Source organism: Acanthopagrus latus, chromosome 4 (assembly GCF_904848185.1).
Source record: "Acanthopagrus latus isolate v.2019 chromosome 4, fAcaLat1.1, whole genome shotgun sequence".
NCBI lineage: Eukaryota > Metazoa > Chordata > Actinopteri > Spariformes > Sparidae > Acanthopagrus > Acanthopagrus latus.
Window position 1 is genome coordinate 32,902,170 of NC_051042.1, and position 13,600 is coordinate 32,915,769.

The following is a 13,600-nucleotide window of genomic DNA, read 5'->3' on the forward strand; positions in this document are numbered from 1 at the left end:
AAAGGCTGTCAGAAGGTCATTCACAACGAGACGCAGAGAGTCGCTTACAGCTACTTCTTCTTCCATTTCGTCTTCTTCCTGGCCTCGCTGTACGTCATGATGACCCTCACCAACTGGTTCAGGTTCGTTAACAACAGGTTTTCAGCACTTGACTTGTTTTCTGTCTCTCTGAAGTAGCCTGGAGTTTAACCGTGTTCCCCTCCTGCAGCTATGAATCTGCAGTGCTGGAGACCACCTTCACCCACGGCAGCTGGTCTACCTTCTGGGTGAAGATGTCGTCCTGCTGGGCCTGTGTGATCCTCTACCTCTGGCTGCTGCTGGGCCCTCTGTGCAGCTGTCAGTCTGAATCCAGACCTCGCCGCGCACGCATCAAACGCCGCTCGGCGTCGTCCCGTCACGTCACCGTCAGCGTCTGACACTCTCCGTGACGGGTCGGGCAGGAGGGAGGCGGACGAGAGGCCACGGGACTCCGAGCCTCCCCGCAGGGTCAGATGTCAAAGACTCACGGTGCTGTGAGATGGACCAATCAGAGGGCTCAGTGCTCAGAAAGACCTGATGTCACAGGCTGGACTCTAACGAACCACTAACGAGGACTTGACTGTGGTTTGGAAACACATTCACAGTATGAATTGCCAAAGGGATCAGAGGGGGTGAACTCTCACTCCCTATAATGTGGGAACTACAGTAACGCTGTAACGGTGGATACATTTATGAATTTCTATCTTTAATTTTAGTATAATTTTAAATTTTTGAGTGTATTTAGATTTTTGATATTATAACAGAGGATAAATAGATATTTGCTGTCATATTGCTGCAGAGGCACAAATCCCAGTGTGTCCGATAGTCCTGATCATGAACAAATCTTTCTCAAAACTAAAAAACTGTGGGCTCAAGATTTCAGCAGCTTACAAGAACTGAACAGAATCAAAGAAAATAACTGAATATTTAATATGATCGTTTGTGGCAGTGGTGTCAAACTTGAAACTAAAACTAAACTAAATGAACTTTAACTTTCAACAAAAAATGATTGAATCCCTCCACGTATCACTCTTGGGAAGATTACTTAAAAATGTATGACGATACGTTTGCTAATCACCTATTAAATAAATGTAGCCGGTAACGTAATCCAAGTCTCACAATTTTAAAGTAGATTAATTTCCGTTACTTTTGGATTACTTCAGTACAATCTTGTTCTTTAAACGTGACATTGAGGCAGCTTCAGTTTTGGTTCTTAACTCAGGCCCAAAGCCAAAGAAAGATTTGTTCATGTGTTCATATAAAAAAAAAAAAAAAACCCTCAATAACAGATTCTCCTCGGATCTTTTGGTTGTTTTTAAACGATTGTTGACAGACGGTGTGCAGAGCAACTGAGAGGCAGCTAAACAGGAATGTAAGATGTCATAGTTCGATACTTAAACTGGGGCAAAAAACAAAAAAACACTTTGCATTTGACTTTACAGAAGAACAAGTCGGCGTTACGTTGCTTTACATCATTCACTTCTGATTTAATTTTAAAATGTCTCGATTGATTCTTTGTTTACATTTTGTTTTTTTTTGCATGTGTTACTCTGTTTTTAAAAATCGAAACCAAGAGTGCTCAAAAAAAAGAAAAAAAAGAAGAAGAACTAGATCCACGTGCAGAAGAGATCGAAGCTTTCTGTCTCATGCCTTCAGATGAAGTTAGTCGTGTCTGCAGGAATGTGTTGCAATCTGAAAAAAACTTTAAAGTCCTTCAGAAACCCGGGACCAGTTTCCACGTCTCCCCTTCCCTCTGCTGACGGACCTGAGCCGAGTGTCTGCGATGACTTCCTCACAGTTAATGAGCGGCAATCTGGCTCGGTTTAGAAAATAAATGTCTAGAGTTATTATTATCTGCAGTTTAATGTTTCCTTTGTTGTAGACGTGACGCTTTTCTTTTTTTTTTTTGTAAATACATTGTTTTTCTTACGAATGCTTCTGTTCTCACGTCTGGTTTGTGAAACTTTCATTCCAAAAAGAAACCAGTTGAAAAAAAAAAAAATGTGTTATCAGCTTTAATTCAAAATTCAGTTGCAATGTTTTCGCGAATATCTACAATACGTTTACTTTTTTTAAAGAGTGGGACACACTTTGGACAAAATAATAAGTATTTTTTGGCACGTGTAGATGAGATGTTATAATTTCATACGCAGAACACAAAAGGCACAGACGTCATTTAACAGACTGCAACGTTTCTCTCAAACAATATAGTCAAATTATACTTATTACTTATATTTGTAGATAATCAGTGCCACACACACACAAAAAATACTGTATATTTCATAATCTCTTTCACAAAGCAGACCTGATTTAAAAACACTATAAAAACAATTAATACCACAGAGGAGCGACACAGACGTGACGGGTGACACACGAGTTATGTGTTATAGTTTAAACTTATTCTTTTATACATAAATACATTGTGAAGCATTATGTTGATATTATATCTTGAGTGAAAACTAAAAGAAAAATCCACCTTTTCAACTGTGAGTTGTAACGTGCACAATGAGCTACAGAAAATGATAAAGGGACAGTTCACCCTAAATTAAAACTACATATTTTTCCTCTTACCTGTATTGTGATTTATATATCTAAATAGCTTTGGTGTGAGTTGATGAAATTTGGAGATATCAGCTGTAGAGATGCTCGCCTCGGACTCGTGGAGCTCAGAGCACCAAAAAAATACATCGGCTTGTGCTCGTGAAACCGTAGAACGATGTAAACATTAATGGCGTCCTCCGCGGCTGAGCTGCAATCATGAATCCAATATTTAGACCTGGATTTGTCTTGCGTAGCGAGATCTGTCTCCCTCCACAGCGATGAGTCTCGCTCCGCCAATTCCCACTCTGGTCCAGACATACAAGCTCTGGCTTGTTTGCATGTCTTTAAAGTAATCACACTTGTCTCGGGTGGTGCTGAGTCCAGGATGCAGCGATGGTACCACTGCAAAATACCTGTCGGGGGAAACTTACTTTGCACGTGGGGTCTTGATATTTCCAGCGTTGAGGCTGCTAGCTTGGAGTTTTGCGGAAGGAAGAGGGGAATAAGTGACAGGGATTATCCCAACGGTCCAATCTGGTAAGTCCGGTGGCGCCACTCAGCCTTGGACCACATTCTGGGTGGCCACTCGCTGTTTGGGCTCCATCGCCTACAGTAGGGTGGATGTAGTTTGTTAGAAAGGAAGTAGTTCCCACCTGAAACTACTCACAACGAGCTCTGTGGATTATCTTTACTAACCGGGTCGAGATTGTTGTAAAGATATGCTGTTAAGTTTTTCAGTTCCCAGCTCTAAATTTAAGCAGCTCACAGCAGAAAAAGAATGTAAAAGAAAGACTATTTCTGATTTCTGGCTGAAGTCTTCTTTACCCTCTGGACACTGTTGATATTTTTAGGTTGCTGAAACATTTTCCAGCCGTATCAAATCCAGATGAGACGTAACATCAAATGATTTGGCCCAACGTATCCTCAGGAACGAGCAGGAGACGAAGTCAGGATGGTGCTGAGACTGACGCGGCTGTGCTGAGGTGGATTTTTCTTTACGTTTATACACACAAACGAAAATATCACGGTAGAAAAAAATTAACTGATAGCTGTGGAAAAACAGCAATTACAAAAAGAAAAAAAAAGGCCATTTCAGTCAGTGTTCTTCTCTTTGGTATGTGTTTAAAGGTGGGCAAGCGTCCCACCTAAAGTGCTCTGTATGGTTCAGTAAGCTGGTCAGGCTTTTAAATAAACATGGAGTCTTTTTGGCGTCTTGATGTGGTTTCAGATGAGGCCGAAACTGTCCGTCGATGATCATTTTTCTCCGGTGACGCTGCTCTGGAGTTCATGAGACCCTCACGTGGAGTCTGATCATGTCCTGAATGAGGCTTTATTCTCGGACACACTTACAGTTTGTCTCAGCCCCTCAGCTCTGCCGGCCGTTTGGGTCCTCTGTTTCTGCACAGTGTCTCCAGCGGTCGCAGCAGTTCGTCCTCTCTGGGTCTGTACGGCACCACGTAGCTGTCCTCCTCCAGCAGGATGCGGTTCAGCGTGTGCTCGTAGTTAATGTGACGACGCACCATCATTATATACTGTTTCCCGTCCTCCAGGTGGGGGCAGTCGCACAGATTCGGGGCCCACAGGAACTCCCGGTGCTCCAGGCGGAAGCTGTTCCTGTAGGTGTGGATGATCTGGACGTCATAACGCGTCTCCTCGCCTCGGTACAGCTTCCCGAGGACTCGAGCCCGGAAAACTGACAGCAAACAGATAAATCAATGAACTGTTAAGTTAAAATTCTGTCACACCCTTTTAAAACAGCATAAAGTTCAGACTCACCAAAGTCCTTCTGGCAGTATTGTCTCTGACGCTCCCTTCGTCCTTTAACTCGCTGACATTTCCCACAATGCCCTGCACAACAAAACAAGCAAAAACAAACATCATTATGATATAATCAGCTTCATATCATACAGTCTTGACAGCCTGGTTAGAGGCATCTGAACATGGATGTATGAAGAGAGAGCTGGATAAAACACTGTCATTGTGTTCAGTTTCAAGCCCCCAGTGGCCAAACTGTGTAATTACAACATCACTCAACGTCTCAATTCAGCATCTGCATCCTTCAGAGGCCATATTTGAAGGCCAATTACGTCAGCACGCCGCGTGAAGGCTGTCCCAATCTGAAGGCTCCTCCAGATGCTCCTTCTTCTCCCTGTTTCTGGAGGATGCACCGCTACGATCCTTCGTGGTCTCACATATCCCAAGATTCTTTGCGCGCCCGAAAAAGAAGAAAGAAAGAGAGAAAATGGCGACGGCAGAAATCGACACAACCAGGAAATGCTCCAAAGGCTAGACCGTCCCATTTACCAACAATGGACACGGTTAACAAGGTCTGTGAAGGACTCGTCTTCGAAGACCGCAAAGGCCGGGTCCTTCAGAGGATGCAGACCCTGAACTGAGACACGACAGCTGAGGCTCACCATGACTTTTCCCCAGAAGCTTACATTGTTAAATAAGCATCTGTAAAATGGTGAATAAATCTTTTTGAGCACCATCTGAGTTTGAAATAAAGGAGCATCCGTTGAGTGTTCTAGTGGGTCCTGGTTAGCATGACGGGGCTACGGTGCGAGCCAAGGTGAGAAAGCGGTGAACATACTTCCAGGTGAGGGCTGAGGCAGGAGGTTCCTGTGGTTCTCCTCCCGCTCCAGGCGAGGCAGGATCGGCTGGCGAGGGCGCTGGTGGCGGCTGTGGTGCGGCTGGCGAGGCGGCTTCACGGGCCTCAAAACTGGGAAACACACATCACACACACAGTTGTCACCAATGAGTACATTTTAAATAAGAGTCTGGACTGTTTACTGGTGTTCATTTCAGTCGGAAGATCTGCAGCTACAAGAGTCCTGGATCGAGTTAATGGCCGTGCTTTGAGATCAGCACCAGAGAGTTAACTCAGACCAACACACTCCTGTCAAAACTGCACTTTGAAACACTGTCGAACATGAAGGGACACTCAGCTCTCTGTGTTGCACAACAGATCAGAGAAAACTCCAAATTCTCTGTTTGGATATTTGGGTCTGAAAGCAATGAAGCAGCAGGACTCTTCCAAAGTGCCAGAGGTGTTTAAACAGTCCTACTTCACATGAAAAATGACATTATGAGGCAAATATTCACGCAGTTCCAATTACATCCCGCACAACATTCTAAATCATGTTCGAAAACTCAGCGAGTCGAGACTGCACCTTGTTACCCAAATAATCGACACGCTATTTTTTGGCAGCTACAAACAAGCATCAGGTTCTGTTTTGGCACGAATCCATCGGCTGGAAAATGCTTCCAGACTCCAGCCTACTTGGATTTATTACAGCGCTGGATGGAGTCCGACAGAAGGAGCAAGTCCTCCGGCTGTGTTGCAGATTTCCATGTGAATGAGAGTATTTAAGAGGAGGTTCAGCACATGTGCACTGCAGCCTTATCATGAGAGATAAACCAGCTGCATTCCTCAGCAACCAGGTCAGCACGCAGATAAACTCTGCGGAATCAAATGTGACCCGAGGATGGATTGTTTTAACTCACTGTCCACCACACGGGTGTTTACACTGTCCGTATCGTGCCTGATTGGAGGACGACTTCGTGGACATAGATTAGCGGCTTAGATTTCTTTGTTGCACCTGTTAACTTCGGACAACTTTCTGAATCAGTCTTATTAGAACGGAACGGAAAACACCTGTGAGGGTGTGCAGAGAAATCAGCATGATCAAGATCAGTGTATTTGAAACACGATCCTGACTAAATCCTTCCTGTTCCTCCAATTAATAAAAATATGCACAGGCGGTAAAACACTCATCTGCTAATTTTGTCTTCTAGGACTCCTGCTGTTAAAGTTCAGTCATCTTTTAATCCTTTAATCATCTACACTGAAACTACATTATAAAGATTGTAGGAGAACCAGAAACAAAAGTCATGCTGAGAATTCATCCAAAACCAAAACAGATATGAGAGATTTGCTACACGAGCTGACAGCTGATGGATTAACGTGTTGGTCTTATTTTGGTAAATGTGGCCATCAGTCCAATTAATAATGATGCTGTTGTAATAATAAATGTCCTCCAAACCTGGCGGAGCTGATAATGTGGGCGTCTGTACAACACAGAACAAATGAAACAACAAGAAAAACTGACGGACAACAAAATAAAAAGATACGTTATTAACTCAGATTTTGGGGGAAACTATTCTTACTCAGACAAATGAACATACTTCAGGGTGACTGAATGAAGCTGGAGAAAAACTTACACCAGTGTGGTCGGGTGGTGACAGGAGGGGCCCGGGTGGTGGTGGTGGTGGTGGTGGTGGTTCTGGCTGTCGTGGCGGGTCGATCCCAGGGGAGGTAGTTTGCAGTGTGGTGAGCTTGACGCAGTGGACTCCTCCTGCTGTGGTAGAGGGCGTACTGGTCTGGTGGTAACCAGTACTCGTACTCGATTCCTGGGTTTCTGTCTGTCGCCAGCACCTGCACACGAGGACAGCAGGGAAACATTAAGACCAGCTGGGAAACGTTTTAAATCTTGAGAAAGTGAACCTGACACCAACCAGTCCTACATGTGTAGAACAGATCTAGTGTCCAGTATGGATCGGGTGATCATATCTGCTGAGGTCGTTACAGCCTCATGTTAACAACAAGGTAGCTTCACCCTGAAGCGTAGCCAGCTTTATCATCTCTTTTACTCTACATGGGACCAGAATTTACAAAATAAACCTAATGACGTGTCAAAGAAGGCTTAAAACTACCGATTGAGACCATTAACTCCATAGGAAACTGTTCTCTGAGGTAATAAATCAAGTGAGAATTAGGGTCATTTTCTCATAAGCTTACGTAAAATCAGACTCCTTTTTGGAACCAGTTCTGCACAGCACCTTGTCTCGACACACTGGTCACAACTGGCAGGTTTTCAGACCGGCACATCGCGAGAAGTTGCCAGTTTCAACTCGACTTGCAGCTCTTTGGTCTGAGCAGAGCTTCGGGGCTACAGGAGCACCAGGACTAATCGAAGGCGATGAACCTGAACACCAGTCGCAGAACGACGGCAGGCTGTTCTCACAGGATCTCAGGTTGGAGCGATAGTTACCAGCTGTTTGGTAGCCGAGTCAGGTCTGTTTGAGAAATACCTGCACAGAGCCTGAATGGAAACAATCAGCCGTTTATTCAAACCTGATGTTTCATTCGCCTTGTGAAATACTTAACGATAAGCTGTATTACTTCACTTGAACAGTACGTTGCGCAATGTAGGTATTCTGGTTTCGGCTCAGTGGTGTCATACTGGTTTGTTAGTGGTGAGGCAGGCGAACCAGACTGGTCCCAATAAAGGAGGCCTGTGCGGTTTGAGATGAAACCTTCTGACGGTTTTACAACAAAAGCAACATTTTATAAGAAGCGTCAAACATCAGGACATATCCAGCTCCTGAACTCACCATCAGATGGAGGTCTTCCCGGGTGGGTCCAGGTACCTCAAAGCTCTCCCAGGTGTCTGCCGAGCGCCGGTACACCAGCTTCGTCCCAGCTACGGTGTACTCTCCTGGGATGCTGATCTTCCAGTTACCATTGATCACAAACTGGGAGCGACCGTTCTGGAGGGCTTGATGAGGGAGGATGATGAAGGAGGGAAGAGTTTGGCATTAATCAGTGTCGATAAGCGAGTCGAACATTTCAAAAGTCCCCCTCTGTTTAATCGGGTCATGTTGAGGTAAAGACAGGCCGTCAGGAACAGAAATATGCCAGCTGGCTTTATACGGCAGCTGCCTCTCCTCAGAGCCTGGACAGGGAATTTCCATGACATGAACTGGAAACAAGTACCTTCACCTGCCTGCCCCAGCGGTCAGATAAAGCCTTTACGAGCGTCCCTTTCAAGACCACAGTGTGTGCCATTTCGGGGGCCGGCTTTATTTTGGTCACATAAACAAGGATGAGAATAGATGTCCTTGCTTAATATGTTCCCTGGAAAAAAAAAAAAAAGTCCCAGCAGGTCCAGAGACCAGCCGGGACTCTTGTCTCTGGGGAGACGAAGTAATAGAGAAGTCCAGGATTTGATTTAAAGGGCCTGATTTACACGTGAGTGTAAAGTGAGTCTTCTGAGGAAAACTGAGTGTGTGTCTGAATCTTACCGAGATAATTCCTGCTGTTATCAGTGACTCTGATGTGAGTGGCTCCTGCTGGTATCATGGCCACTTCGTTGTATCCAAAAGGTCCGCCTGGCAAACAGAGACACTCAGTTAGAGGCCTGGTTTCTTCTTCTTCTTCTTTTTTTTTTAAAACTACTTTACGTGATTAAAAGCAGTGTTTTACAATCGGCAACAGCTTTACGACGAGGTTAAATCCCACCAAGAAGAGGAAAGCCTCAGATGGCTTTTAAACTTTTAAAGATATCTGAAACTTAACGAAGGAGAGCATTAAAAGTTAGTAACACACGATCCCTGACGAGCACAATCCAACCTGCAGGGGCAAGTAAAGACTTCAGCTTTAACTCTGGGGTGTTTCAGGGTGAAGATGGCGGTTCATGGTAACTGATGCTGACGACACTGAGTACTGCGCCTGAATGCATCCTCTTTAGACAACAGCTCCAATCACACTGTCTTTTCAAGGTCGAATCTCCCCCGAAATTCTGCCTCTGATCCGCAACGGAGCCGCAAAAGAGGCGAGACAACGTCTGCCTGAAAGAATAAACCCTACAGAGGTGTGACAGTCTGAAAGTGTTCAGTCTGACAACTAAACGGATCCTTCACTCACCAAATAAAACAGACACAGCAACATTACAAAACCGAACAACAGCCTGTGGTAGCAGGTTGTGTCTTAGATCAATATTGACCTTTTTATTAAAGTCTCTCGTAAGAATAAATAAAAGGAGCGCGACTATAAAAGTGATATTTTAAGATTTGTATTTCCTTCATCATGCTCTCTTGTGTTTCCTGCTGAGTTCTCATGCGCGACACCTCTATAATGACGCTCACCACAACGTTATTCCTTCCTTCCTTTCTCCTAATCGACGGCCGGTGTCCACATGTTTTGTATGTACTGTGATTACAGACTCTGCAGTTTGTTACTGTGTGCTTCAACATCACAGCAGAGAAAGCAGCCGTGGCGACAGACTCTGTTGCTTTTTGCATAAAAACGTGTTTCAGCGTCCTGATGTGACGGATCTTGACACAAACAGAGAGAAGACGAAAGACGCTCATTGTGACCTGCGAGCATCGTTCTGAACGTGAATCTGAGAGATTCATAGCTGACCTATTTACGCCTAAATAGGTCAGCTCTCTATCTTATCAAGATGTTCAGATATTTACTGAATAATACATTGATTAGAAGACTCACATGCATCAGTGAATGATCTTTGTAGAGTCGTGGATTCACTCCAACAACAGCTGCACGTCTCTTTTACAGCCCTGCTGCTTCAGTTTGTACTATGACTTCATATTCAAGGTTAATCTTTCGATAGCACGCTAAATCATCTCTTCTGCCATTTTTCAGCAATCAGTAACTGATAGGCAATCAGTAACTCGCAAATAATCTGGATTAGTAATCAGATAATGATGTTCTTTTGAAAAGAGTTTGACAGCCCTGGCAGGTCGCGTCTCGTATCACGACGCAGCTGCAAAGATTATCTGCCGTTATCAAACAATCAGGATCCACGATGCCAGTAATGACTGACTGTGATTAATGGTTGACAGGATGAGTTTACAAGCACGGAGACAATTTATGAATGAGCTGAAGTCAGAGACATTCATTACGGGGAAGATATTTCACTTCTGAGCCAAAACAAAAAGAGGCCGGGACAGCTCAATAGTTCCCCCGCTGCTCCCGGATAAAAAGTAGCCGCAGGATGAACTCCATTTATTACAGCCGCTGAAGAGCGTCTCACTCTGGTTGCCCCTGTTTACCCGTCTCAGAGAGAAACTATGCACCGGCCTCATCAGCTCCATTAGCCGTATGAAGATGTGACTGAGGAAGTGTCAAAGTCAAAGACAGGCCGCGATGAGCTCAAGGCCGTCGGCGTCTGACCTTGCGAGCAGCGACTCTTCGCGGCCGCCCTCCATCAGTCCTCCCTCTGTCGGGAAACGCAGCTGCAGGAGGAGAGAAAAACCTCCCAAGGCCGTCGAGTCGCCAAAACAAAGCCGCCATTATCAGCCTAATTGCTTCTTGCTTGATCGGACGCTCTGCTCAGTGTGAGGAAGCCACTGAGTCCCGAGCCAAGTCGCACGATACTTTCTGCTCGCGTGTCCATGCTGAATCTCAACATTCGATTCAGTTCTCAGTGAAGAGAAAACAGGATCTAAAAGACCTTTTTGTCCAGAGATGATCCACCTAAATTCAATTCTCCTTCCTCTTTAAATCACTGATGACATTGTTCCATCCCGGTCCATCACGCGCTTCATCACATCTGGTGATTAGAGTCTTGGAGGAGAGAAGCATTACAAACAGAGATCCTACAATAACGATCTAGGTAAACTGGCAGGATTTTACAGAAATGTCTACAGCTGCACTTCTCAGTTGAAGCTGTGGCAACACTGAGTCAAAAAGGAACTCTGACAATTTAGGCAACGTGCCTTTAAGCCAAGCAGCATTGTTTCTGTCCGTATCCGTCTCGGAGAAAAGGGTTAGGAGTTAAATCCACTGCATCGCTTTCATTCTCCTTTTTTAGCAAATCTACAGAGTTATAAGCTGACGTGCCAGATGTGGAAACGAACCGCTAGAAGTTCTTCAGTCTTCTTTTGTTTTTCTGTAAATGAACTAAACTCTCCTGTTGTGGTAGAACTGATGCTATAGAATCAATGCCAACATCCTGAGGAACCACGACTGAAGCTTCCACCGACTGGTTCAACATCTGTGTGTTCGGTCCAGTACAGTAATAATGTAGTTTGACGCCTCGCAAGATTGACTGTCTGTCATTTTTTTCCCTGATTGAGTGAAGATGAAGATAACTGAACATTATTATACAACTAGAACCATTTGTTTTAATGGTCGTCGCTGACTGAAGTGTCTCATTTCAGATATTTGCATGTTCATGTGTTGTTCTCTGGATGTTTGCTGTATTTTTTTTTTAGCCTGTTTTGATTCACAGAGCATTTGAGCGCAGGCTGAGCTCCGCGTGTGCTCAGAGGCAGCTTGGTGATTCTGTGTTTTTGTTATCCTGCCGTCAAATTCCTTTTTTATACGGACAAACCAAATAAAACCTGTAGAATCTGAGCTTCCTGCTGCATGTTTAATGTGAACAGTCAGATCGTATGTCAGCCTCTGAGCTACAGATACCGGCGCAGGTAAAAAAAAAATAAAAAAAAGTTTTGGTGGCTTTGAGCCAGAGAGTCATTTGGGGTCTTGACTTGGAGTCTGAAGTGCTCTGTGTGCTTCCTCCTCCTCCTCCTCCTCCTCCTCCTCCTCCTCCTCCTCCTTGAAATCTTAACGACTGTAATTTTGGAGGACCTGTTGTTCACTGAATTTCTTCCTGGACGGCAGCCAGCCAGCAGGTTTTGTTTGGCAAAGCTGTTACCATGGTTAATGTTCACTTTGTCAGAGAACAATAACCTCTTGACTAAACTTGATTGACTAATAACACTTGGGAGGGGAAAAAAACACGGAGAGGGCCCGGAATTATCCCGGGATCGTGCTCGTCCGGAGCTGCTGCAATTGATTCCTCGTGCAGATAATATGATGTGTGTGTGTGTGTGTGTGTGTGTTTGTGTGTGTGTGTTTGTGTGTGTGTATCCTACCTGCCTCCAGATCGTTGCTCTGGTACACACTCTTGTGGTGCAGACAGGTGGTGTTTTGTCCTCCACACACCATGCAGGCGTCCTCCTGCTGCTTTGAACCCAAGATGGAGTCACAGCCGGGTTTCTGTTTGTCACAAGAAGACACAGACAAATATTTTTAAAAAAAAACTACAGTTTGATCTGGTCGGACGTGTTGACTCGCAGCACTCCAGCTTCACACATTTTCTGTGGAGAGCCCGGGCAACTTCTGAGCTTTCTTTTTGTTTTTGTCTCTTGCTGCACGGCCACCTTGAACCTTCGAACCGTAACTCAGCTCGACTCGCTCTCTCTCCTTCTCTTATTTGCTCCTCCCTGTCATTTTCCCCGTCACACAAACATTTACTTTGGGAGGAAAAAAGGAGCGACTCTGGGCCTCAGGAGAGGAGGATTGGTCGGAGAGTCGTCTCTGTAAACGTTAAAATGCCAAAGCAAAGAGCACGGAGGATGAGCTGGATGGTTTACGGTGTGTGGAGAAGCGACCCGCTTTCTTCTCCGGGTTTTCATCTCCCCGCTCTGCAGAGCAAACCAATCAAGGGGGAGGTTCCCAGGCAAGAGAGCGGCAATCTAGGGGACCTATAATCAGCCCCCCGAGCCCCTTAAAAACACAAAAACACTCCGAGCATCTGTGTGCACAACAGGAAATGAGGCCTCGGTGACAGAGTGGCAGAGTGCACGAGGGCCCCACAAACCACCAGCAAACACTGAAGCATGAGAGTGAAGTCATCCTGGTACCTGTAACATTCAGGGTTAGATGATCAGCTGATCAGCTGATCTACACTGGAGACATGATATCGATAGTGTGATATGAGTCTTTATATTATCATAGATATTATACACTTATGAGGTGTTTTTTATTTGAGTTTTAAAGATATTGAGGTGTATATTGTGCATCCGATGTTGTGTTAATTTCTTCCCTTGGTCTCAGACATGGAAACAAATTTTGATATTACACAAGGTGTCATTAAAACTCATCAACGTTCGGATGGATTCTCATTAAATCTGATTCGTTCTCCAGAAGAGGAATCCTAACGACTCTGACGATCCCTTGGCTTTTCCTCTAGAGCCAACATGAAGTTCATGTTCAGCTGTCACAACCACAGAGTTGTTTTAATTGATGAACTAACAGCCAGCAAACTACAAAATAGCTTACAAACATAATTATCTACAAAAACTTGGAAACCTTTTCCGTCTTTTTCTGTCCCACAATCCTCTGCTCAGCGGAGGGTACGTTACATCAGCTACAGATCGATTCCTTCCTCATCGTATACTTTTCCTTTTATTATTTAAACATGTATGTATGTATTATTTGAGCCGGTGA

At 44.7% G+C, this 13,600-nt stretch overlaps 2 protein-coding genes across 2 annotated transcripts in view; one reads left to right on the plus strand and one right to left on the minus strand.

The window, feature by feature from the left end:
• Positions 1-3,056, plus strand: part of serinc4 (serine incorporator 4) — a 20,009-nt gene extending 16,953 nt beyond the window's left edge. The window contains exons 10-11 of the mRNA XM_037094547.1: positions 1-122; positions 209-3,056. The exon at positions 1-122 is cut by the window's left edge and continues 32 nt beyond it. Of these exons, the coding sequence (XP_036950442.1) occupies positions 1-122; positions 209-416 (330 nt within the window). The 3' untranslated portion in view covers positions 417-3,056. The remainder of the gene's footprint in view (positions 123-208) is intronic.
• adamtsl5 (ADAMTS like 5) overlaps positions 1,548-13,600 on the minus strand; it is a 30,545-nt gene continuing 18,492 nt past the window's right edge. The window contains exons 7-13 of the mRNA XM_037094546.1: positions 12,244-12,367; positions 8,647-8,733; positions 7,957-8,120; positions 6,784-6,997; positions 5,153-5,281; positions 4,336-4,407; positions 1,548-4,252 (exon numbers count right to left, since the gene is read on the minus strand). Of these exons, the coding sequence (XP_036950441.1) occupies positions 3,918-4,252; positions 4,336-4,407; positions 5,153-5,281; positions 6,784-6,997; positions 7,957-8,120; positions 8,647-8,733; positions 12,244-12,367 (1,125 nt within the window). The 3' untranslated portion in view covers positions 1,548-3,917. The remainder of the gene's footprint in view (positions 4,253-4,335; positions 4,408-5,152; positions 5,282-6,783; positions 6,998-7,956; positions 8,121-8,646; positions 8,734-12,243; positions 12,368-13,600) is intronic.